Source organism: Pleurodeles waltl, chromosome 2_2 (assembly GCF_031143425.1).
Source record: "Pleurodeles waltl isolate 20211129_DDA chromosome 2_2, aPleWal1.hap1.20221129, whole genome shotgun sequence".
NCBI lineage: Eukaryota > Metazoa > Chordata > Amphibia > Caudata > Salamandridae > Pleurodeles > Pleurodeles waltl.
Genome location: NC_090439.1, coordinates 869,731,531 through 869,758,066, shown reverse-complemented (window position 1 = coordinate 869,758,066; position 26,536 = coordinate 869,731,531). Strand labels below are relative to the sequence as shown.

General features: G+C 45.5%; 2 protein-coding genes across 4 annotated transcripts in view; one reads left to right on the top strand and one right to left on the bottom strand.

Moving 5' to 3' along the window:
• The window catches only part of POP1 (POP1 homolog, ribonuclease P/MRP subunit), a 287,819-nt gene extending 275,810 nt beyond the window's left edge, over positions 1 to 12,009 (bottom strand). The window contains exon 1 of one of the 2 annotated variants that reach the window (XM_069220529.1): positions 11,816 to 12,009. The gene's annotated coding sequence lies outside the window, so the exon portion shown is untranslated. The remainder of the gene's footprint in view (positions 1 to 11,815) is intronic. The other variant, XM_069220530.1, reaches the window with a different exon arrangement.
• Positions 12,010 to 12,291: 282 nt separating this feature from the next.
• The window catches only part of RIDA (reactive intermediate imine deaminase A homolog), a 126,609-nt gene continuing 112,364 nt past the window's right edge, over positions 12,292 to 26,536 (top strand). For both annotated transcript variants that reach the window (XM_069220532.1, XM_069220533.1), the window contains exon 1: positions 12,292 to 12,469. In XM_069220532.1, coding sequence (XP_069076633.1) covers positions 12,405 to 12,469 — 65 coding nt within the window. In that variant the 5' untranslated portion in view covers positions 12,292 to 12,404. The remainder of the gene's footprint in view (positions 12,470 to 26,536) is intronic.

The following is a 26,536-nucleotide window of genomic DNA, read 5'->3' as shown; positions in this document are numbered from 1 at the left end:
CCACAGTGGGTGGTAAGAAGCTGTAAAAACTGAACTATAAGAGACTGCATCAAGGACTTTAAGGGTGGGAGGGAACTATAATCATGTTAATAGCCTATCCAAAAAGGAGGGAGGATCCACTTAGACAAGAAGGTGGAAGACGGATGATAGAGCAGTAGCTTGCTGTAACAGTGCCTAGTACACATAATTGTGTTACTATATTTGTCTTTGGTACTCCATTATGGTGTGCATTGAAGTAATTTTCTTTCTTGAAACTCAAGCACTGTGTTGGACTTTCAGTCACTGCACTGCTTTGCAACTTAAGCAACCCCCACACTACCTCCCTGACAAACATGAGACTGCTCGTCGTTGGTATCACTGTAAATAAAGTGCTGAATGGGGATTGTATGTTGTCCTACTTGCAAAGACATAGTTGTACGAACCCTTGGACATCAGAAGAAAATTACGCAAAACCCTCCGTTTGAGGCCCAGTGACCTCTGTTTATCCTGCAGCCCACCGAACAGGGTCAGGCACTGATCATTTCAGAAAAACATGGCCTTGAATTTCATTCCTATACAGATATTTATCTTACTACATAGCAAAGGTGGCTCTGGACCAAAAAAGCAGCACACTGTTGACTTTGGATTAGAAGCTGGTGGGAAATTTTTTTAACTGCTTAGGGTAAAGGATATTTTTATTTAAATTATTCACTTCCCATCTGAGCTTAAGCGTTTCAAGGTGGTTTTAGAAAACTAAAATGCAAGTGGAGCCAGATAATTGTATTGCTTAAGTAGTGTCGGGGGAAGAAACTGTATGCTTAAATGCTTTGAATGACTATATGGCCAAAATATTCATGTTTAAAAAGCATTGCGATGAACCGGAAGTCTAATGAGAAAACAAAAATAGACTGTGACAAAGTGGATTACTCAACCCCTGGTTAGCTATGGCACCAAGTAAACAGGCTTAAGAAAATGTGTAAAGCATTTACAAGTACCATAGAGCTAAAACGTTGAAAACGCAACACAATAAAATCCCAGCCTAATTTATAACAAGCATCTGCAATGGAATAGGTCTCGAATTTGTGAGTGTTAGAGTTTTGTAGCTGTAAATGACAACATCTTTTTCATATGTTTTGATTTGGAGTGTGGTGGATGTATGAACAGAGATGCAGCACTGTTGACAGGACTATGAACGGGGATTACCAGCGGGAACAGAGAAACAGATGCAGCACTGTCTAGAGGACTTAAAATGGAGGAGTTACAGACGGGACCAGAGAAGCAACTGCAGCACTGTCTAGAGAACTTAGAATGAGGATTCCCACTGTGACCAGAGACAGAGCTGCAGCACTGCTTAGAGGACGCAGAATGGTGGAGTTATGAAGGGACCGTAGAAGCAGCTAGCAGCACTGTCAAGGAGAGCTAAGAATGTGGAATCACCACTGGGAACAGAGACAGCTGCAGCACTGCCTAGAGGATTTAGAATGGAAGGAGTTACTCACACTACCAGAGAAGCAGCTAGCGGCACTGCCTAAAGGACTAAGAATGAGGAATTGCCACTGTGACCTGCAGAACTGCCTAGAGGGCCTAGAATGGGGGAGTTACTGACAGGACCAGAGAAGCAGCTTGCAGCATTATCTAGAGGTGTTAGAATGAGGAATTACCACTGGGACCAGAGACGCAGCTAGCAGCACTGTCTAGAGGACTAGGAATGAGGAACTACCACTTAGACCAGAGAAGCAGCTTCAGCACTGTCGTATGTCCTCACTGCACAGTGCATGGGTGAACAGCTTGTTTAAACACAGTTTTACATTTTTAATGAAAGTAATAACACTAAAAAATAAAGCATTTTCAACATTGTGAGCCTCGCTCATTTATTCATGCGCTGCTTTGTTATCGGACACCATTTCAGAGGGCACAATACAGATTTTATGAGCACAAAGGTGCAATGCTGGGGTGCATGCAGCAGTGCTAAATGACCGACAAACTGGTTCTCTGCTCTCTGTTAGACACTGTTCACAACAGCCACTGAAAATACAGGCTGATTTCATAATTGGAAGGTGTCTGGAAGAAAATTTATTACCAGGTTTTGACAAATTGTAATGTGTTTACGACCCTGTCTAAGATTCTGTAAAGACATATTATCCTATAAAATTGCTTTGATATTGTTATGCCAGTATATGGATTGTTAATTATTATAAACTCCTATATTGTGTGATTTTGCTATGGTAATCTGTCATGAAACAAATGGAATGAAACTAAATGTTAAGGCAGAAGTATACAGCCACCTGCTTAGTGCCCTCACCCTGAGCTCCGCAGTGCATCGCTCACATGGACTCAAGGAGCAGCAGCATTTGTGACCAGATAAGAACAAGATTTACAGCTCTGCTTACCAAAACGGAGCAGGGGGGCTTGAAGTGAGTGAAGGAATGAGGACTGGGGGAATAAACACTATATAGTCACAAGCTGAATGAGTTTATCAGACGCACTGGTGAACGGAAACCTCATATTGTCACTCTGTTACAAAGAGTCTGTAAAGATCTTTTTTTTAATAAAATTACTTAGATAATCGAATGCCAATAAATGGATTGATAGGTAAACACCTATATTGCATGATTTTGCGGTAGTAATACGTTGTGTAAATAACGGGAAAGAAACCAGATGTTAAGGCAGAGAACACCATTTGTAATAAGATGAGAATGAGATTTACAGCCTTGCTTACAGAAATGAAGCAGCATAGCGCAGAGCGAGTGGGGGGGGGGGGGGGGGGGGGGAGGGGGATTAATAAAACATGTGAAGCGAAACGTCAGTATCCGTTTTTGTTTTTTTTAACTATTGAAACGCCGTAAGAAAGTTACAGAACAGAACGGGCATGAGGAGGTGAATAATAAAACTGATCTGTGAAGGAAAAGCAGCATCAGGTTTGGTCGGTGGGATGGAGCGTATGAAAACAGGAGCACTTGCGCTGAGTGCCTAAACACAAAGAAAAAAAAGTCGCTCCTAAGATAGGAGGGGGTGGAAGGACACACGTACTTGGAGAAATCTCTGGGTGAGCCTAAACACAAGAAAATGAATGACCATGCTTGCCATGGACAAATGGACACAAAGGATAGGAGAGCAACAATGGAGTGAGCAAATGGTTAGTCTGTGGGTGGGCTGAAGCTCACAGATTGAAAACTATACGTTTATTCGAGACAGTGCATGTACTGTTTAGCCAAGACCTAAAATGAGAGAATACTTCAAAAGGACAAAGTTACAAAAACCCAATAAGGTGAACCAGAGATGAATTTCTAAAATCTTACATTAATATAAGTTCACACTCAAGGACACCTTGTTGCTCAGATACTTTTGGCGCCTTAGGCCAGTGAAGATTTCTATTTTCAATCATCTTTTGGGAGCTCAGATCTCTCTAGTAGGAGAAGGTTGAAAGCTGTATTCAAACTGGCTTCACAATGACAGATACCTTCTCCCTGACATGCTAAAGAAACGCATCTGCTTCTGAAGAAAAAAAAAACTTTAAGCAGAAGCAACCTGAATCTTTGGCTCGACAGCAACGCACCCTTGTCAGATTGACTTGGCAAGGTTAGCCCAGTCTTTGGTCAGTTCTCCATGCAAAAAAAAAAAACTAGAAAAAAGTTTCTAAGTCCCAGGTTTTAGGGTTAGGCACGAGGAGTGCATTCTGACATCAAGGGTTTCAGGTTCTCCTGAACAGCAGTTGGGGGTCAGGGCTCAGCCCAACAGAGGCTATCAGTAGAGTTCAGGACGGGTCCAGTAGAATCTGGTCTGCTGTGCTCTTCGCGGAAAGTGGGCTTCTATCAGCTTTTGTATCCCTGTAGCTTAACAGGAGGTCACCCAACTGATCCCTGGAGCTTACGTCTTAGCCCTGGGTGCAAGTGAGAGCAGGTCTATCCCTTAGGGTTCTTCTCACATGTCACAACAGCAGGTACAGTCCTTCTGTCTTCCACAGGTCCAGTAGTATTCTCAAAAGGGTGCCCAGGGCTGCCACATTTATGCCTGGCCGTACCATGTGGGTAAAGGGGGTGACTCCTGGCCCCTCCCTAACCACTATGGAAAAAAGTTCCCAGGGGCAACCCTACCCACTTTTATAGGAGTTCCTGTGTACCCTACTGTAAACAATTCCTTTCGACCTAAAACACTCATGCCCTTTCCACCCAACACTAAGATAGCAGAAACTTTCATCCCTTGTGCAGAGCTACTTTGCCCACTCTAGAGGTGTGGCCAGAAAAATGACCAAGCTCTCCTCAGTTGTTCTGGGGTCAGTTCCTTTCCCACTGGGACTGGAGTCTGGCTGGCCAGCAGGACAAGGGGATGCAGGCCTAGGTGCGACAGACAATCGTTAGTCATAAGGAAGACTTCTTTCAAGTTAAGAAAGTTCCTGGGCACAGTGTAATGGTCACCCTGTCAAAGGATCAAAACAACTTCTGACACGCAAGGCCTTTGTATCGACTCTGGGACAGTTCACACTTCATCAAGTAGCTATTTAACTCCTGAGTAACAGTTGGAAACACATGCATATGGGGTTCTAGAGGTTCAAGGAAGGATGAGGGTGAGTTTTTAAAAATACCTTTTGTGGAACATAAGTTACAAATCTGACTTTGCTGATGAACTGGATTTGAAATAAGTATCTGAAATAGTCCAAAAATTTACTTTTTATCTGTTTCCTAGGATGAGATAACATAATAATGTTTTCCATTGCTTTCCTACTGAACAGCTAATACTGCTAAAGCAAAAATTGTTTTTAGGACACGGTCACTGCAAGGGTGAATTTATTATTAAATACTTACATGTCTTACTTTTAAATATCATGCACCCAGCCTTGTGGGAATTTAAGGCGTACTTACGGGGTGACTTATTAATGTTTAAAAGAAGGGTTCAGATCTAACAAAATGGGTTATGCAGTTTACAACTGCACAGCCAGGATCCTACTGGCAGGCCAGTAGCTATATTTTGCATTGTCGCTACAAGGGTGGCACAATATGTGCTGCAGTCCATAGTGACATTTAACTTACAGGCCCCATAACTTACAGGAACCATTTACTAGTGACTTAGACATTTTAAATCTGCCAATTGAGAGTGTAGCTCATTTCAACATGTTATTGGCATCAAAGCACATACACCGGACCATTTTAGCAGAGTCCCAATGCACAGTCAAAAGGCCCGCAGCATCAGGCTAAAAAAAGAAAATGGGCTGATCATGCAAAAAGAATCATTTTCCTGCAGATCAGAGGTGGAAAATGATTTGCCTACAGAACACAGATACCCATGCAATCATTACAGAACAATGGGTGGTGGAAACAAGTGAAGAAAGAGGGCTGAGGAGTTGCTAAACCCAGAGAGGCTGCCTACCTGATCTAAGAGAAATGTAGTTGGGAAGGACCTACAAACATACAGGACATTTGCCCGTTTCATTGGTGTGACTGAATGGTCATTCACATCCCCCAAACAACTAAACAGACTATATTTATTATGCTCTTGTCTCACCAAACCCACGATTTACTGACTTTTCAAATTACAATAAAAAATAACATGTAAAATGTTCGGTTGTCTGGAGTGTCACCGGACTCAAGCCTAGTGCACACAGTATGTTGTCCCTTGATGCTAGCTTCCGTTCCTGGTGCTCCTCTGTCTCACCCAAAGGACTTTTTTTGAGTAGATATGGCTGGATATCGTTTAAGCACCCTTTCTGGAGCCTCAGTGGTGAACATCTTGCTTACAGAGAGATAGCCAAAGCTGATGCATATTTTAATGAGTTTTTCTAAAAGCCTGGTTAGGTATTCACAATAACCTAGTTTTCACTTTATTTCTCTAATTGTATTCTTCAATGTTACGCCTGGCATTTGGGACCTCATTTTATGTTTGCCTTGTTAGTTTTTCTGGACAGCACTGATTTTAAGCTCACTGGGGTTAAAAAACATTTAAATCCAGTGGAAGTGCCCCATATCAGTTTTTATTATTTGTTTTAGTTAAATATACCCCTTTTCTGATTGTGCATGGCTACTACGCTCTTAAATCAGGCTATGATGTGAATTTAGTGGTAAAGAAATTCTAAAGCTGAGGCATGCCCCTTTGTTTACCTATACCCTATGCTGGAATAGAGGGTGGTCCAGCTAGATCCCAGGTCATTCAATTAAGGCTTTGTTAAGCGCAGCGAATCACCCGTGAGACTCTCAAGGCAGCTTGAGAAGTCGACTGCTGGTGGATATCTGCTCATTCGAACAACCAGGTCTTTAGTCCTTTCCTGAATTGCCAGAGTGATGAGTAAGTCCTGAAGTGCAGGGGCAGGTCATTTCAAGCCTTGGCTGCTAGGTGTGAGAAAGAGCGTCCTCCACTGTCAATTCGGCAGTTCCAGGGCTGTCTGTGAAGGAGAAGGGGCAGATCATAGGTGTCTGGTCTGTTGGTATAAGGTTAGGCGGTTGTTGATGTATGCTGGTCCTTCGTTGTGCAGGGCTTTGTATGCTGGTCCTTCGTTGTGCAGCACTTTATATGCGTGGGCCAACCTCTTGAACTTGGATCTCTTCTGGATCAGGAGCAAGAGTAGCTTCTGGAGGTGGGGTGGGATTTGGGATTGTCTGGCGGGGTCAATAATGAGTTGTGCCGCTGAGTTTTGTCTTGTCTACAGTTTTGTCAGGAGGCGTGCGGTTATCCCTACATAGAGAGCGTTCTCATAGTCCAGCATTCTGGTTACAAGGGCCTCTATAACGGTCCTTCTGATGTTGATTGGGATCCACCTGGACATCTTGCAGAGCATGCACTGGTTGTGGAAGCGGGTGGATGACAATGGATTTACCCGTTTCTTCATAAATAGCTAGCTGTCCAAGATGCTGCAGAGTTTGCAGGTTTGGTCTGTTGGGGCAGAGAGGTGGGCTGAGTTCAGCAAGCCACCGTGTATCATTCCATGGCGAGGTGTTGTTCCCGAAGAGGAGGACTTCTGCTTTGTCCATGTTGAGCTTGAGACAGTTGTTCTTCACCCAGTCCACAACCTTCACCACACATCTGTGGAAGCTGGCTTTGGCAATGAAAGAGTCTTCTGACAGGGAGAGGATCTGCTGGGTTTCATCGGCACAGGAGATGATGCCGAGTCTGTGCGATCTGACGGTGTTGGTCAGAGTGGGGTCATGTACATGTTAAAAAGGGTGGGGCTGAGAGACGATCTTTGGGGGGACACCCCAGATGATGAACTTGGGTTTCAAAGTGAATGGTGGGAGATGGATTCTCTGGGACCTTCCAGTGAGGTATGAGGCAATCCATTTGAGGGCACCTCCTTGGATTCCAATGTGATGGAGCCTGTTGATCAAGACTTGGTGGGAGACTGTATTGAAGGCGGCTATTAAAGAACTAGGTCCGGGCCGGCTCCAGCAAAACCCGCTGACTGTCTTGATGTAATATGCAGAGACTAGGACACATTCAACTGTGTCCCTATGTTTTGCATTCAGAGAAGGACCAGAGGCGAGGCATCCCCTTTATTTGACACATCCTGGCTGTAAGCTAAAGTTTAACACAATTAACAAAGCCACTACGTGTCTCGACTTTTGTACCTATTGGCTTTGCCAATGCAATTTGGCTATGCTGCACCACAGCTGCCAGTTTAAAAAAAAAAAAAAAAAAAAAAAAAAAAAAAGGGAGGAGCCACACTGTGATCACTGTTGTGCCATTCTGTAAATATGTTTGTGTGAAAGCTCAAATGAAAAATAAAATAAAAACTGCAGGGGCAAGAGAGGGCAGGAAAAGCAGAACAGGGGTTGGGGGAGAAGCACATGACAAAACAAGCAGCACATGAGTGATCTGGTAACATGCTTTGGGAGAGAAGCACATGGGTGAGAGCTGGTAAACACCTGCACTCATGAAGTGCTTAGTAAAAACGAAAAATGTCTAAAAGTGAGCAGTGGAAGGATTTAAGATCACCAATCAAAATGGTCAGAGGGGCACCTGTGAGAAGGGTAAGCCATTGACTAAGGAGCAAGTGAAGGTGACAACAAAGCTAATCAATGGTAAACAATGGGTGGGCTGTAAGCCCACTGTCAGTTTACAAGAGATATTTTGAAAAGATTGTGCTCTCTGTGGCAATGCCTAAAAAGTTGGGGTACCCCCCCAAGAAACCCTTTAGTCAGGCGAAATATAGCAGCTAAAACTGTACAAAAACATTTAGTGTCTTGAATACTCACATATTTTTCTTAAAAAATTCATCAGTTGTGTTTGACTATTACAACTTTTTTATTCGCCATATTTTTAATTTTTAACAATATAATTTAATTTCACAGTTCTTGTATGAAGTACTTACTAGTCTCTCTTCTGAACCTACCCACTATTTCAAACTTTCATATATCAACATCAAGTCACCTTTATATACCCACTTCTCTTTTACAACATTTTACAGTTACATTTAGAATTGTACACTTTCATCATGTAATATTCTTACGCCCCAAGCCAAATAACTGACACTAACCACAAATCCTGTGAATAGACATCAACATTTGGGTTCTGGAGAGTGTGCCACACACGTAAAGCACTTTAAAGCCTTGTCAAGGGTATAAGCACTTTTTAAATACACTGCAACAATTACAATACATTGTCTATCCCACTGTGATTATCTTCACAAAATAGATATCCAGGCTTCCTTTGCTCAAAATAGCAACAGGGGCCTGCGATTAGTACAATTATGTGACAGTGGGCCAAACCCATTAATGAATTATAAAGGCACGGAACCATAAATCCAGTATAACACTCTAGGACAGCCACGGTGGACACCTTTACCTCCACCACAGTATCAACCAGGAACTGCTCTCACAATTGAAAAGTAATACTTTTTACTATAGAACACTTGTTTCCATATAGAACTATTAACATGGTTAGGTTCCACATTACATAGCCCCTAATTACAAAATATAGAACATTTACAGTAAAGTAGTGAAAAAGTAAATACAATGAAAGGAATTAAACAAATAAGAATAAAATACAGATCAAAAACATCATTGATGTAATATAATACCCAGCAACTTCCTTGCTTATACTTAAATATTCAACTAAATAATCATCAAGATAACATGGTTGCACAAAATGTCCAGACTTGGTGAGACATCAATTCCCTGAGGGTCTGTACTATTAGATGTGCCCTCTCTTATTGTAACACTCGTCCACTTCTCCCGTTTTCAGTGGTTGGCTCAATCTGTTCATCTAACAGCCATGCAAATTTAGTACCACCTCCCTTTGGGTTCATATTTCTAGATGTCTCACCTTGATAAATATCCCTACACTTCGACAATCTGTTCATATACCATAACTGCCCCATACTTAACTTAGCAAAATTTGTGTACACATCCACCAGCTCTAAAAGATTCAGCACGCATCTTTTCCCGCTTACAAACTTCACCATATTTGTTACACAAACGATATTCCCTCCCTCCTAATCCACTTCCTTCAACCCATCTCTTTCATCATGTCCCTTGTACACACGCTGAGCCTTCTCAATAGTTTTCCTTACAACTTTAGCAGACCAGTCCACTTGTCTCACATTCAACATCCAACTCAAATGATCTTTTGTGAAAAAGTTCTACACTGCCTTACTGAAAATGGGCTGTATCTTTTACTATAGGAGTAATGCAATATAATCACACCATTCTCTTCACTTCTACTTACATCTTTTATTCTCCTTATTGGAGGTTTTTTAAGTACCTTTGATCACGGTAGTAAACTTTTCTACTTCACTGTTTCCTTTTGTATGATAAATTTCATCTAGGAACAAAATTACATTATATGTGTACATGTACTCAATGACCCCTATTTCAGGCCATTTGTGAAAATAATCCATTGCCACAAAAATATAGATATTATCACTCTGATGCACCGGGCCCATAATTTCCACTGCTTCTCTACCAAACCTTTTCTTGACATTGTTGTTATGCAGATTTGTAGGGCACTCTATTACCCAGGAGGGTACCCTGGCGCTGAGCAGATGTGAGTTTAGCCACATCTAGGGCCTAGCGTGACTACTCGAAAAGCCAGGTCTTCAGCTTCTTGTAGAATTCAAGAGGTGAGGAGGAGGCTCTTATGTGTAGCAGCAGGTTGTTTCCCGCTTTAGGAGCGATGTAGGAGAAAACTCAACTAACGATCTGGTTAAGTTATTGGAGGCTTTTGGAAAGTGACACTCTTGATGGCCTCCCAACTGGTCAGACAGGACGCCACCATTGGCATTCCCTCGCAGCATTTTAGCATTTCCATACTCCTTCTCTTCGGTAGTTAGGTGACATGACCATGAGTTGGGCGGGGGTGTAAGGACGGGCTACAGTTTAATGTTTTTCTACTTGCACTATCAAGATGTTTCATGTACTATGTTGCCTTGGACAGCTTTATGTAATGTCATTAATTGTATAACTTACCTCAACGCCAACTGCTGTTGACAAAAGGCAGTACATAAATAAAATTGTGTTAAAAAAATAATAATAAACTACCCTATCTGGTTTTCTGTATGCGTGGGATTTGTGCAAGTAGGAGTATGGACAAGCCGAGAGGTCTGGAAGATTTGTGGAAGCTGACGCAGTTGTTGAGGTATGCTGGGCCATTGTTATGTATTGCCTTAAAAGTGTGGGTGAGGAGCTTGAATTGTGCTCTTTTGTGAATGGGGAGCCAAATGAGGGTGTGGTGTAATGGAAATGCAGCATGGGAGGTGGAGAATGATTCTGGCTGCAGCGTTCTGAGCTTTTTGTTGATCCCAGAATATAGTGTGCTTCCATAGTCTAGGTTGCTTGTTACCAGGACGTGCACGACTGTTTTCCTGGAAGAGCCCAGCTGATCATTTAGAGTATGCTATCAATAATTATCTTGAGGTTCTGGGCGCGAGTGGTGGGGGTGGGTGGTGGGTTTGCGGAAGCTCTATTGGTCACCAGGTGGTGTCACACAGTGATGTGCTCTTCCCAAAGATCACAGTTTCAATCTTGTTGGTGTTCAGTTCAGCTTAAGTGGTGGTCTCAGTACCAGTTTGGTCTTATCTGCTCCTGAATAATCAAAACATTCTCAGGCACTCGGAACAGTAGGATACAGAGATGGAAGAAGGCGTACGCAGACAAAAACGAGAACAATATGGGTTTGTCACACAGCTGCGCGTCCTAGTCGCCAAAAATTGTACAGACTCTGAGCCACAGACCAGTACAACACTTTAATGCAGACCTTGTGGACAACAACTCTTTCACCGTCTCCACGAAAAACTGCTATCACTTTTTAAAAGTACCATTGTTAATATAGACCACCTGTTTCCATGCTGGAACTATTTACATGTTTAAGTTTCACATTGCACAATAATCCTAAAAAGTTTTCCCACAGGGATTTGGCTACAGAGTGATGAGTTAGCGGACACAATATATCTACCTGGTCTAGCCGGACGTACAAGGCACAACTGGACACCAGCCCGTCTGCAATCACCTCCCCTCGCAACTCAAACCAAACCCTTACCACTAAATTGTACTCACTGCGTAGCCCTGTTCCTAGCAATAAGTTGGACTACTTGCCACAGACAAGCACCAGCTCCACCGCTACAAACTAATCTTCGATTTGGTAGTGCATTACAAGCAGGCGTCTTGGGAAAACAAAACTGCCCTAACAATGACCCTTTTGAATTTGCGGTGTAGGGAACACTACTCAATGCGGAAAGAAGGACAGACGGGGACGGCAGTACGGGTGCACACTGACTTCATGCACGCATTCAATCGTCAGTTTCTGTAAACAGCTCTCAAGACCAACATGCGAAATTTGTCATAGGTAACCAGTGGTTACGGTACCATGTCTAACACATAAAACACAAATAACAAACAATAGAAAGAACACACACCCTCAATGTTCCCTCTTGCGCACCTGCGGCGTGCCAAATATGCTCCTAGGTGAAAAGCAGACTCCGCTACGAAGATATTAGAAATCTACACACGCACTAGCAGGACTCCACGCTTCCTGCTTGACTCAATACGCGTGCGTGGACTCTTCGGTGACCAATCAGGGTCGCAGAAAGAGAAAACTGCCTTTAACATGGCCGCCCCCAACCGACAAAGTATTCGCGTGGTCTATGGGTCAGCACTCATGCCAATACTGAAAAAGCTAATATAACAACACATATTTGGTTTTCTAGTCCGGCGTATGGGCTTCGCCTAAATAGCTGCCAACGTTGTGTCAGACAGGAGACATTTTTGACACTATGGAAAACCGTTCTAAATCACATGCTTCTACAGAAAATCGGAAAAAAAGTTGCAGCCTGACTTAAACATGGCCGCTGCAAGTATGGGGCGGCGGAGGTGCGGTCTGGGTCGTCCAATCAGAGAAGTTTAGCAAAAAAAGAACCAAAAATACCCCTGCGTGCTCTTGTCTTCATGTTCTTGTCTTCACCAGAGTTTAGCTGTTAGTGTCTGTGCGACGTCCTGCGTTTGGATATGGCAGCGATAATCCGAAGAATCATCCAAAGCAGCAAGGCGCCTGCAGCGATTGGACCCTACAGGTACTGGCTTCGGCAGCAGTGCCCTGGTTTTTTGCCGGAGCACTCCGACACAACTCTGAGTGCCAGGAAGACACTACCGCAGCTATGGTGTCCAAGACCGTTAAGATTTTGTACCATAATTTATTGAGGCAAACACCTTGCGCAGGTTGCACCCTGACAACCTTTTCACGCTGTGATACTTTATAAGATTTGGGTATTTTTCGAGTAATAAAGCGATCTAGCAGAAAGGTGACCGCTCAATAGAAACATCAACTACATAAGCTGAGCGTTATTCCCATCTGATGAGGATAGTTAGAGCCAGCTGCTATGCAGTGTTGTTTATGCATTCTGCTGTATGTAAGGAAGAAGTTCTTGTAATTAGAGCATTTTAAAAACTAGCCAACGGTAGTGCAATTGCAAGCATCCGTGAGTCTGCAGCTATTCTGTCACTTGTAACACTAGAATTATGCGTAAGGGGACGACCAAATTATGAGGCAGGGTTCTTAAATTGCGCGACTTAATTCAACACATTTTGTTCTTCTTTATTTATTTATTAATTCAACACATTTTGAGGTAGTATCGCGCCACTAATTTGTCATTTGTACATATGTAACACTGCCTGGTAAAATATTTCCCTTCATTAGTATCAGTTTAACATCAAGATACAACAGTAAATAAACCTTTGTTGCCTGGTTTGCCTCCGAACCGGACACCTTCTTTCAAACTATCATAGTACTGGCAAATATGGGGTGAAGGAGGAGGTAAGCTCCTACCGTGTCTACACCGTGAAGGAGTAGTAACCAGAGACACAGATGTTTTCTGATTAGCTCAATGCAAAAAAGACTGCAGGTCAGTCAAAGTAAGCGTAAGTGACAGAAAGTGCATACCAAGGATTAGTGCTTAGAGTATTAAAATGCCCTAAGTATTATACAATATTTCTCCTTACAGCTAACGTCACTTTTCTCTCCTCCAAGTGATATTCTTCACCTAATATCTCCAAAGATCAAGTGACGATTGTCAAGAAATTCTGTCATCCTCTAATTACTCATTTAAGGGTACCTGCCTCCCCAGCCTCTCAGACTTTTTCTCCACTAACATTATTAAGATCTGTGAAGACCTACAAGATCAGAGAGACAATGCTCACAATCCCATGAAGGAACATTTGGTCTTAGTTCCTTCCACGATTTCGACTCCTCAGCTTTTCCTCTGATTACGCTAAGTAGTCTAAATACAACTATCGGGTCTCAAATCAGGTTCTTTGGATGACCCCTGCACTACAACCTTCTTCATATGCATCTCCCTGTAATAGAAGCACCAGTTCAGATTATTAATGCCCAGTTAAATGTTGGTTAAGAGTAACAACACCTAAAAAAGGGGGTAGTAAACCCATTATTGAAACAAGCATTGGCAAACCCACTCACTGTGTCTGACACTGGGGTAGCCAGACTTTTGGCTTTGTCAGTGCTTGTTTTTTCATTAATGTTTTTTGAAAAAAACTTTATTTTGGGGAAGCAGCCTGTCCTTCATCAGTCTAAAAAAAAGTGATAGAGTAAAACCACAAACATTTTTTTGGTCTCAAAAAACACATATTTCCTTTGTAGTCCCTGGCACTTAAGGGAACTACCTACTGCGTCGACGTGCTTCTTGTGAGAAGGCAGAATGCCATGACTAACATTGAAGTTAGCCAATGGCCAAAGTTAGCTAGCTAACCCATTGCTCCAGAGTGGAAGAAAAGTGTGAGTATCACAATAACAAACCAATGGATGAAGAGGGCTGACTGAAAGCACATATAAGCATAGTATATGTATACTTTTAGTAAACTCAAAAGGTCTTGGCTAATGCCATACCTAAAAAATTGAAGCTTGAGATTGAGTTGAAAAACTATCACCCTATCACACAACTCTCCACTGTGGTAAAAATGGTGGAGAGACATCTAACAGGCTGGCTATCCAGTCATTTGGAAGAATGAGAGCCTTCAGAAGATAGGCAAGCAGCGTTGCATTTGGGACACTGCACAGGCTCTGTACTAGTAGGCATTTTTGATCAGGTATGCAATTCACAGGATGAGGGAGGAGGAATTTAGCTTTTTGATTTCTTAGCAGCTTTCATAATGATCAACCATGACATCCTTTTGAATCGACTTCAAGACACTTGAGATAGTTAAGCAGGCATTGGCTTAGTTTGCCTCTTTTCCTACAAGCAGAACTAAATCAATATTGTTACCTCCTTTTCGTTCCAACAATATGTTGCTGATATGCAGGGTTCCTTAAGGCTCAGCAATGTTCTCAATTTACTTTCAATATATGCATCCAGCTCCTCTGTGGCCTGAAATACTCATTTGGTTTCACAAAACCAATATATATGGATGATGCCCAGCTATGTCTCAGATTTGTTCACTGCTTCTTTGGTGCAACTCCATTGTACGGTTGCAATGCTGGTTGACGGGCGTCTTATGATAGATGTCACACATTTTTCTGAATTGGTGACAAGTCAGATGCTAATTGTTCATGGTGACTCTACTACTCGATGATCTGATTTTTGTCCTCCACAACTTGGCGTCTCTCTCGTCCCTATGGAGTTGGTCAAGAAACTATGAGTGTTCTTTCTTCAGAAGCTGGTGTTTTATTTCCTATATTCAGAAAGTCCAGGCTTTGGAGTTCACCCAGCTTAAAATCCAAAGGAAAATCCTCCTCTTTCTAGCAATGAGACGTTTGGGCAGTTGGTGGGGTCGTAACCCTTTTTATCAGTAGATCATGCTTTAGTAATATGCTTATTAAAAGTGAGAGTTTTCAAACATGAATTGAGAAACATTCCTGCTTGATGACAATGCTATTAGTCTATTAAGAGGCAAGGCAACATTCTTGTGCACCATATATGTGGTCTAGATTCTTATAATACATGGAGCAAAAATATGGTCTATTAAATAAATAAAATGAAGGGTACAGCAGACGTGCGGAACTCACATACTTGAAGGTGCTCTGATATCGGATAATAAAGAAAGGGGCAAATTTGTGCGATTACATAGTTTGAGACCAGTTTGAGGGTCAAGCGTATTAAATCTATGTTGAATAGATTATTCAAGTCAATAGACCTCTCTCCCACCCCACCCCCTCCCAGCCCAAGACCCTTCCAAAGCAATACAAATACATTCTGGGTGCAGAATATTGATCTTTTAAAGGCAATAGAACAGATTGGTGTGGTGAGATTGTGTACACCAGTATTTTTGAACTTTTCCCGGTGTCACAAAGCTTATGAAACCATTTCAATGCAAATGCTCCTCAACTGATTATTATTACTTTTATATGATTCAAGTTTATAGTCCACTAAGTTCCAGATAGCAAGTCACTGAATTCCTGAAGGCCATGTAAATGAGCCCCTGCGAACCGCCCCTCACCACCAACCCTCCCCATTCCCCACTTAACCCGCCAAAGGAGCTCCCAGAGGCACCAAAATGAGACTTCTGCAATGACCCAGCAAATCTCCTAGAGATTCACCACTTACCTGCTACAAGCACAACAATAGGCTTCTGTGGTGAGGAATCTGTGTTGCTGCTGTCAGAATCCAGTTGACCTGTAGGAATCCAGCTCCTCTAAACACTCCAGCGGATCTCTTGCAGGCTGCAGCAGGGATTGTATACCCTTGGTAAAACCTAGATCAGGCATCTTTTAACTTTTTCTGTTATAAGAGCTACTTATGACCTATAATTATCATCCCAAGCTACTAATGTCATAGTGTTGTAATGGTTGCCATGTCGGACAAGATTACACTAGTGGTCACCGTATGTAAAATTACCCGCAGTGATCACCTCAGTGCGTCGGGCAGGATTGCCAGCAATAATGTAAAAACAGGCTTTGTCAATTTGGAATGCCTTTTTTTTTTTTTTTTTTGATACATTTTTTTATTGTTTTGAGAGAGAAAGAAAAGTGCAGGGCAGAAGGCACAGACAATACAGGGAATTCCAGTTCCAACCCATCATCAACAATAACATTTGACAGTTGTGCGGACCAGGAGACAAACATCAAATCAGATCTTGTTACAACACTCAGAGTCGTGGTCTCACCCTGGTCTATGGCAGCAGATCCACCCATCGTCCCCATATTCTCTCAAATTTCCGAGGGCAACCCCTGGATTTGTATACCAGTTTTTCTTGGTTTGCGCACCAGTCCACACCCCTTCTCCACTTTCGGAGTGACCGACCTTCGGAGGAGTTTCAGGCAGTAGCGATGTCTCTTTTGGCGACCAACATGGCTGTGGCCACCCGGGCGCACCTTGCCCGCGATCGTCCCATTTCCTCCATCACCCCTAATAAGACTAACTTTGTGGATCTCTGCACCTCCTGTCCCAGGGCCATTCTCAATTCTTGGATCACTTTGCCCCAATATGTCTGTATCACTTGACAAACCCAAACCATATGAAAGAAATCCGCAGGCTCACTCGAACAGCGCGGGCATTGGGCAGAGGAGCGGAGACCTGCCTGGTGCAACCTGTACGGTGTCAGATATGCTCCATGCAAATAGTAGGATTGCACTGCGCGAAGTCTAACCGACACCGCCAGTACCCTGGGTGCCATCCTAGCCTCCCTCCATTCTGCTTTCTCGAGGGCCCCAACCCATGACTCCCATCCGGTTCGAACTGAGCCCAGGTCACCGGAAGTGTTGTTAATTAACATTTTATAGATTTGGGAAATGCTTTTCCCACCTAGGTTCCCCATAAGTAGTTTGGCCTCAAGTGGGTTAAATTCCGGCAAAGGGCCCGCAGGGCATGTCGAAGCTGGAGGTATCTGAAGAACTGTGTCTGAGCTAGTTGAAAGTCTGTTTGTAGGTCCTGAAATGATTTAATGGCCTCCCCTCTCCGCACGTCTCCCACCAATGAAATGCCCAGCAGGTCCCATTCCGTGAACCCTTCCAGCGCTGCAGTCGCGCTCAATCATTTCCCCCTCCACAGCGGGGTCTGATGGGTGACAACGGTGTTCCAGCGGGTATGTCTTAATGCAGCGTGCCACGCCAGGAAAACCACCTTAGTTATCTCTTCCATGTCTCGGGGGAGGGGTGCTCCGTATAGCATATCAAGGATACGTGGGAAGCCCTGGATCTCCACTCTACCTGATAGGCCGGGTCCACCCACCCCCGGAGAACCAATCATGGATCACCATTAACTGGGTGGCTAGATAGTACAAATAGGGATCCGAGGCACCCAGGCCCCCGTCATATACCCCTCTCTGGCAGTGTTGTGCCGCTACTCGATGTCTGGCCCCCTTCCAGAGAAACAGCCCTGTAGCGCTCTCCAAAGCTCTAAACCAGGAGCGAGGGATTGGGAGGGGAAAGTTCTGAAGTACATATAGAAGTCTTGGCAGGATCATCATCTTATATAGGGCCACTCGGCCCATCACATTTAGCGGTAGAGTCTGCCATCTCTGTAAGTCCATCCTGACGTGTGCCAACAACGGTGTCAGGTTTCTGGCCCATGTCAGTTCAGGTAAGAGGGACACCCAGATGCCCAAGTATTTAAAACTGAGCCTGCGCAAGGGCATTGTGTCCTGCCAGTCAAAATAGTCACGCGAGCTAGCCAGTGGGACCAGTATTGATTTGGTAGGGTTCATTTTAAGTCCCGACACCTATTCATAGCATCGTAAAAGGCAGAGACTTCGTGGGCCCGTTGTACTGGGCTCTTCCATGTACAACAGGACGTCGTCAGCGTATAACGCTATCCTGTCTTCTCAGGATTGACCCCACCACCTCCAGCTGCGGTATACTGGGTCTGTTCTGATCATCTGGGCCGGAGGCTCAATGGCCAGGGTAAACAGAAGGGGGGATAAAAGGCATCCTTGCCGCATGCCCCGATAAACCTCAAAAATTGAGGACAAGGCCCCGTTGGCCTAAACGCGGGCTGTGGGGTTGGCATATAACGTTCGGACCAGATGACGAAACCTTGGCCCTAAGCCCGCGCGCCGAAGCACTAAAAAGAGGAACCCTCAGTCAACCGAGTCAAAGGCCTTTTCAAAGTCGATGAGTAAAAGGGCAAGGTCTCGGGGCAGCCGGCGACGTTCAGCCAGAGCCACGTGTAACCGGCGGATGCAATGTCGAGTACTGCGGATTGTCATGAACCCACATTGGTCTGGATGGATTAGTTACGGCTGAACCCTCTTGAGGCGAGCGGTGAGGACAGCGGCGAAGATTTTTACCTCGGTGTTAATCAGCGATATCGGCCTATAATATGCACAGTGCAGCGAAGGGGGCTGGGTTTTAGGAAGCACTACAATAGTGGCGGCGTCCAGCTCTCGGGGGAAGGACCCGCCACTTTCCACTTCTGCAAAGAGTTCAAATAAGTGTGGCGTTAAGTCTTCCTTGAGCGCTTTGTAGTATTCCGAGGGGAACCCATCGGGACCCGGCGTTTTCCCCGTACCCAGTGCGGAGATAGCTGCCCCAATTTCCTCTGCGTTAATAGGTTCATCCAAGATCCGCACTTCAGCTGTGGGCAGGGAACCTCATCCAATAGTCGGCGGGCCTGACCCAGATCGATCATTGAAGACGCTCAATATAATGTTTGGTAGTATCTGGCAAAGGCATTCGCTATTTCTAGGTGTCCCTCAACGAGGCCCCCTTCCCCATCATAAATTTCAGGGACAATCCTGGAAGCTTGGTGGCGGGACACCAGCCAATACAGCATCTTTCCCGTTTTGTCCCCCCACCCATAGATCTTTGCAGTGGTAGCCCTCCACAGGTGCTTTGCAGCTTCTAGGGATTGATCTCGGATTTCCTCATGTATTAGGAGAAGTTGCTGCGTCACCCTTTCGCTTCGGCTTGCTGCACTTTCATTCTCCAGACACAGCGCCCGGAACTCCAGCTGTTCAATACGCTGGGTTTGTGTGCGTTCCCAGACCCGTATCAGGCTTTTAGCCATACCCCGTAGTACCGCCTTGCCTGCCGCCCATAGAATGCCCGCGGTGGCCACTGACCCTTCATTCAGTTAAAAGTATTCTCGCTGTGCCTGCCGCAACTGCTCAATGTAGATCTTTCTTGAAGGTACCACGCGTTTAGCCGCCACATAGGACGGGACTGAGACCGAGCGGGGCCCACGACGAACCAAAGCGGGGCATGGTCAGAGATTCCCCCAGCTAGTATTTCAATATGAGAGAGATAGGTGCAGTCCGTGCTCGGGAGCAGCACCAGGTCAATTCTGGATTGCGAGCCATGGGCCGCTGAGGTATGGGTGAACTGTCACCGTCTTGGGTGCCACACCCGCCAAGCATCGCAAAGCCCCGTTGCGGAGAACCATCCTGTGATTCCCGCCGCTGTTGCGTGTCTATATACGGAGAGCGGTCCAGCTACATCCAAGGCCAGATCCGGGGTTGCGTTAAAATCTCCTCCCAACATAGTAAGCCCGGGGGGCAGGTCTAGAAGCAGCTTGGTGAGGTCTTCCAGGGTTCTACGTACCAACGAGGGGAAAGCATAAACACTGATTATGTTGATCGTGGCCCCTTCAACTTTCCCGGTAATGGCCACATAGCGTCCCTGTCGGTCCCTCCATACCTGGATTTTTGTCATGGGAAATGTACGGTGTAGTAGTATGGCCACCCCAATCCACGTGTAAGCCCGGCATGGTACACCCTGTCAAAACCCCTGCGGGCCAAGAAGGGGCAGTTATCGCCCAGAAGATGTGTCTCTTGCAGCAGGAGTGCCTCGGTCGAAATCAGTGTATAAAGGCAAACACTGCGGTGCGCTTAATCTTGTCTAGGAGACCATTAACATTCCATGAGATAACCTGTGTCTGATTCGTGTGGAGGGTGTCTTTGAAAATTCACATAGAGGTTACCAAAGCTCTCCATTACTGGGCCTGGGGACCTGGGAAAACTCTTGTCTTGCCCCCCCGCCACGGAACATGCGCCCCTACTGTGTCGACTGAGTCTCTGCGCTCCTGCTCTGTGCATTAGATAGTGAACACAAACATTTCAATAGAACAAAAACACTAATAACATCAACCTTTGAAACCAGGCCTAAATTCCCTTGCCCCCAACTCCCGCCCCATCCCATGCTTCTCCCCCACCCCCCCCCCAAGAAGCATCTGTCGCCCATATATATCACCTCACTTTCAGGACTAGTTGGGTGAACCATTAACTGACAGAGCAGTAGTGAACCCCTCCATAATGTCGGATTAAGTACGGAAACACAGTAAACGGTAATTAGTCGAAATTGGCCTATTCTTCATCCCGGCAATCTGTCCCATTTTCAGAGTCATTTCTCACTTGTGAAGTCACAGCACCGGACTGCGGGACAAATCTGCGTCGTCCAGGGACCCTGACTGGGTCCGCAGCGCACTCTGTGGTTCAGTTCGAGCGGGATCTGCCCTGCACCGCCGCGAGCGCTTGCGTCGGCCGGGAGGCTGCCCCTTCTGTTGGTTTGATAGCACTTCTCGCAGTGGTTTTGACCCATCTCTGTACGGACCAAGAGGAACTTCCTCCGTCAGCCAGTTCCACGCCGTGGCCGGCTGTTCAAAGAAGTAAGTCTTGTTACTGTGGACCACACGGAGTCTTGCTGGAAACAGGAGACGGTACTGAATGTCCATTGCTCTCAGTTTCTGTTTCACCTCAATGAATGAGCGACATTGTTGCTGTACCTCTCGCGTGTAGTCAGGGAAAAGAAGGACCTTCGCCCGTTGCAGAAAAGGTCTCCTTTAGAGCGTGCTTCCTGCAGCACCACATCTCTGTCCTTAAAGTTAGAGACGGAGTATCACTGGTCTGGGTGGGGAACCCGGCGGGGCCTTGATTGCAAGGCCCTGTGGGCTCATTCGATCGCGAACCATGGTGTGAGGCGGTCCGCCCGGCATCCAAGAGCGGAACCACTCCTCCAAGTACGTGGCCAGAGATGGTGCTGTAGTAGTTTCAGGAAGGCCCACCATACGAAGGTTGTTACGCCTGGACCTATTTTCAGCGTCTTCGGCTCTTTGGTGCAGCTCCGATATGCGAGTGGTCAGCTCAGAAACCTGAGCCTTGAGAGCGGTCACGTAATCTTCCACTGTGGATATCCTGGATACGGCCTCTGTAATTCGAGCTGTGGCGTTGCGGAGATCTTGTCGGACCAGGGCCACGTCCACCCTAACTTCTCCTATATTGGACTCCACGGCCACCTGAGATGCCTGGATCACCTGGAGGACCATCGCCAGGTCGCCGGACATCGTCTGCGATTCACCACCTCCACTCGGGGCACGGTCCTCCGTCCGGGTCCCAGCTGCGCCCGTGGTAAATTGGTCCATACGCGTTTGCGCCACCGCCTACCGCGCCAATTTATCTTTGCCCACGACGCTAATCTCATTCCCGGCCCCACGGGAGCTTCAGTGTCAGGGCCAGCAGTGCCGCCCGGCCGGGCCCCCACACACGAGTTCAGGACCAAGGGTATTCCTTTCCAGGCCCAGGTCCACCACGCTGTCCCACACCATGCGGGTTAACCGAGTAGTTCCGAGGGCCCAGGAGATCGCAGTTGTCTGTCAGCCAGCCAATTTTCTTTTTTCCCAGGAATCGCCGCAGGTCCCACCAGTGACCCAGGCCATGTCCCGGGGGGGTTCCGAGGCCCAAGCTCACCAACCCTAAGTTTCGGAAAGACAGTTTCTTTGCCTGGTCCGCCACCCGGATTGGGGGGAGAGGGAGAGGGCCAGCTTTGGCAGTCCAGCAACGTGCCACCACCCAGGACCGGGCGCCTCAATCCAGTGGGGGGGGGGGGGGGGGAGGAGAACATGAGAGGGCCTTCCTCCCAGCTGGCAACGCGGGTCCTCAGTTCCAAAACCCCAGTGCCCGACCCAGCTTATGGCTCACCTCTGGTCAATCCGTGCCGCGTTTCAGCCGCCAGCGGTGATGCGCTTGCTCCTTCGCCGCACTAGCCCACCGCGGCAGGCACACGGGCCTGCTCAGGCCTCCGCAGCGCCTCAGGCCTCCTCGCAGTTCGCGCCCCGGTGCCCACTCGCCACCAGGAGTCCAGGGCGCGGGCAGCCGCTCGCAGTCGATCCACCTGCGGTCGGTTCAAAGGCCGGAGAGTTCTCCTCTCCGTTCTCCGTTGCTCCAGAGAGGGTGGGGGGGATCAGTGGGGCCCCAGATCCCGGGTCGCCTCCAACTGGCCCCCTGTCTCCATCAGCGAGGCGCGTCACTCCCCGCCGCACCAAAACGCCACGGGGGGGGGCACACAGGCGCACCCAGGCAGCTACAGCGTCCCGGACCCTTGGCAGTCCGGACCGCGGTGCTCACCTGCCGCCCACCATCTTGGTCGCGGGCAGCCGCAGCGGCCGATCCGTCCGTTGTTGAGCTGGATGTTCGGGGAACTCTTCCCTCTTGTCCCCCGGGGGGGGGGGGGGTCAGCAGGGCCCCAGAGGTCGGACGGTGGTGTCGATGAGGGCAGATTGTGTTTCCAACGGGAGGCTGATGACGGAGGGGTCCGGAGCACTATGAAAGTGCGACCACCATCTTGACTCCTTGGCCACGCCCCCCAATTTGGAATGCCTTTACATGGGTGATACGTAACAGCCATAACTTAAATATCCCTGCCACCAAGGTAGTAATATCAGTAACGAACATTCCCAACTCCATATGATTTATCATTCAAGTATCGGATTTAAATATGTTTTGGGAATTCAAACATCAATTTATCAGTTATGAAAATACACATTTACAACATATTGTATACACACTTTTGAGTTTTGGTATACATATATTAATTCAATCAAGAACAAGCTCCTAATTTAGTAATATGGACCAAACACATGATAGTTACTTACAGGTAAATGGAGATCTACCTGTAGCTCATGAGCTACTTGTTAGAGAAGCATGACCTAGATAAACCTATTTTCACCTGTCCCACAGTCACTTTTCTGTCCTTTTCCCATTATTCTACTTAAGTCTCCACCTCATTCAGTTTTCTTTCTGCACTCCTGCTTGTCCTATCTTTCTCTTCTTCCTATCTTCATATTTCATTTTCCTTATAAGTTTTATTCAGCAGTTTAATTTTTGGTTCAGATCCTGGATACTTGAGCTGGTGATTAGCTGCACCCTATAAATCGACTAATTGATTAATTGAGCTTCACACTGACACAGGTTAATTTTCATTTTCACTTTCATCTTTCTTCACTTTCTCCTTCTTTCTCAAAGTATCAGTGCTTTTCTCTGTCACAGCCACTTGAGGTTTGATTATGAGTTAGGCGGACGGGATGACCCGTCCGCCAAACTTCTGACGGGGAGGTTGCCGCCATACTGGCTACCTCCCCGCCGGGCCCAGTATGACTTTACCACTGGGCTGACGGGTAGACACCCGTTGTTGTTTTACCTCTTAATTATCACAACTAGTTTCCATATGCCCTGGCATCTCTCTCCCTGACTTAATTTTATTTCTCAAAACTAGAATCAAATAATCCCTATGGACATGAAGTAGTGTAGTGCTTTTCTCTTATCTAGTTTCTAAGCACTAACATAACACACCAGAAATGCACTTCTGAGTTCAAAGAAGACTTTTATTGTTGTTAATTCTTCCCCAACCACAATTTTTATGAATGACGAATTAGTAGCTTTCAAGCCCGCGTTCATCAAACAAAATATATCAGTTTGCAATATACACAGCAGGTTATATTTATAAGATATTGAATGCAAAACAAAACAAATACTTCACCGTGTGGGAAACTATTTACAGCTTCATCTTTCTAAGGTCTGCAAGCTGATGACTCCCTGTCAGCCGCGAGAAAGAGATTCATCTACCCACACGGGATACTGGCAACGGGCGCCTCGTTCCAGCACGAAGTCAGGCAGATTCGAATCTGAATCTCTGCAGCCTGTGACATTCGTTACAAAGGTGTGCCCCCTCCTCTCAGACTCGGGAAAACTGAGCAAGTCTTTGGAGACTGGCCAGGTCTCCGAGACTTCTCCTCTTCCCAGGCTCAAGCGGAGAGAAAAACAACCAGTGTACCCTCTCTTATCATGTCTAGTCTACTGTGAGAAAAACATCTTGGTTCATCTTGTGCAAAAGCACAGCTTGGAAAAATACAGCTTGGATTCTCAACTGCAATGTCTAACTCCACGTTAAAGGCAATAGGCAGCTAACCTAAATATCAAATCCAATGTCTAGTGTCATGTCAAAGCCAATAGGCAGCTGAGCTGAATACAAAATGCAATGTATAATATCATGTCAAAGCCAATGGGCAGTTAAGCTGAATATAAAATGCAATGTATAATATCATGTCAAAGCCAATAGGCAGCTGAGCTGAATACAAAATGTAATGTATAATATCATGTCAAAGCCAATAGGCAGCAGAGCTGAATACAAAATGTAATATATGATATCATGTCAAAGCCAATAGGCAGAATATCTAATAGCATGTCAAAGTCAATAGGCAGCTAAACTGAATACATCATGTCAAAGCCAATAGGAATGCAATGTCAAAGCCAATAGGCGGCTAGACTGGATACAGCATGTCAAAGCCAATAGGCAGAATACAGAATGTAATGACTAATGCAATGTCAAAGCCCATAGGCGGCTAAACTGAATACAGAAAGTAATGGCTAATGCCATGTCAAAGCCAATAGGCGGCTCAACTGAACAAAACATACAATGTGCTACTGGTGAACATTGAGCAACTAATATGCGCAGTGGTGAAACACAAAGTCATTGGTCAAAACAAAATTCATCAAATGGCAGTACAAGTAGTAATGCTTATCTTACTCTAGCATTGGTGAGTATTTCTGTGTCCTCTCCCAGGGCTTGTATTTTGTTTGAGACAATGGCACTCTAGGTTTTGTCCTTCACATGCCACTTTTTCTCTAATTCCTGTCTTTCTTCACCCCCCTAGTTCTGTCTTTTAGTCATGCAGTTTTTATCTATCTCGTCTGTGCTTTCACCATTTTACTCTCCTGTCATTCAGTTGCTTTATTCTTCTCTCCCCCATCTAATGCCTACCAGTTTTGCCAACCTAAAGTGCTTCTCTCCCTCCACCCTCTCTCTTGGTGTTGTTCACCTCTATATTTCAGAGCTAATTTTTAACCTATTTTACTTTGCCTTGGCCTTACGTCTTTTCATATCTGTCTACATCCCTACAATTGTAAGACCTGCCAGTTGTCTCCCTCATTTTCTAACCTTTCTTGTCTTTCACACCTTTCTGTTCCACCCTTCTGTTTTTTTTTCTCTCACCATCTCTCTTCATTCTTTCCTACTCTTTGCCATGCCATGGACTGCGCAAAACCTTTATTCTGTGATGCAGGTGCTCTGTACATGGAACATTGGCACAGCTCTTCTCTGCCCGCTTCACATGGATTACCATCAGCATCTATTGCTGTGTCATCCCTAGCCACTCTGTGCGGGGGTCCGGTTCACCTACCACCTAGAATCTGACTTGGTTTTTAATTTCAGAATTGATTTGGTTTGGAAAGAGTCTTTAGACTTTCTGGGAGAATTTCCCGCTCTCGAATGTAATTCATTGTCTCTGCTTTGTTAATGTGGACAGAATGCCAATTCCATGTGACATGTTGGCATTATGAAAATCAGCTAATTTGACTGTACGATAGTGCACACAGAAAATGCTGATTTAAGGCATCAAAAGTAAAATGCTGATGCAAGCTGTGTGCTTTTTAACCAGGTTTTTAGTACTATTCATAGCATGAACTGGAGTGAAAATTTGGTGATGGATTATGCCACTATGAATATGGCTGTTGGTTTTGGTTTCAATTGTCATCCCTCAGTATACTGAATCCTGGCACATGCAAGTGAAGCTTCAATTGGTGTCCTGCGTAGCTCGTGCAGACACCCTTCTGGTTTCCTGTCCTCACTCTGCTGAGTTCTGTAGCTACCAACCTGAGCTCCTATTGGGACTCGCCTGAGCTCCAGTATTTGCTGTTCATGTATTTCAGCAGTGCTGTGCAATCCTCGTGTAATTGGTGCTACGTTCTTACCACTTCAGTCTTGGTGCTGAGTACAGGCAAGCTTATATAGTGGAAGTCTGCAAAATTGATAGAGTTGCATTTTATTAACAAATACTTCCATCTGGAGAATACTTGGGGATTTGAAGTTTTCCAAAATACCCTTCATATTCTTCAAGTTGAAGTTTCAGGAGGCTGTGATCCTTCTT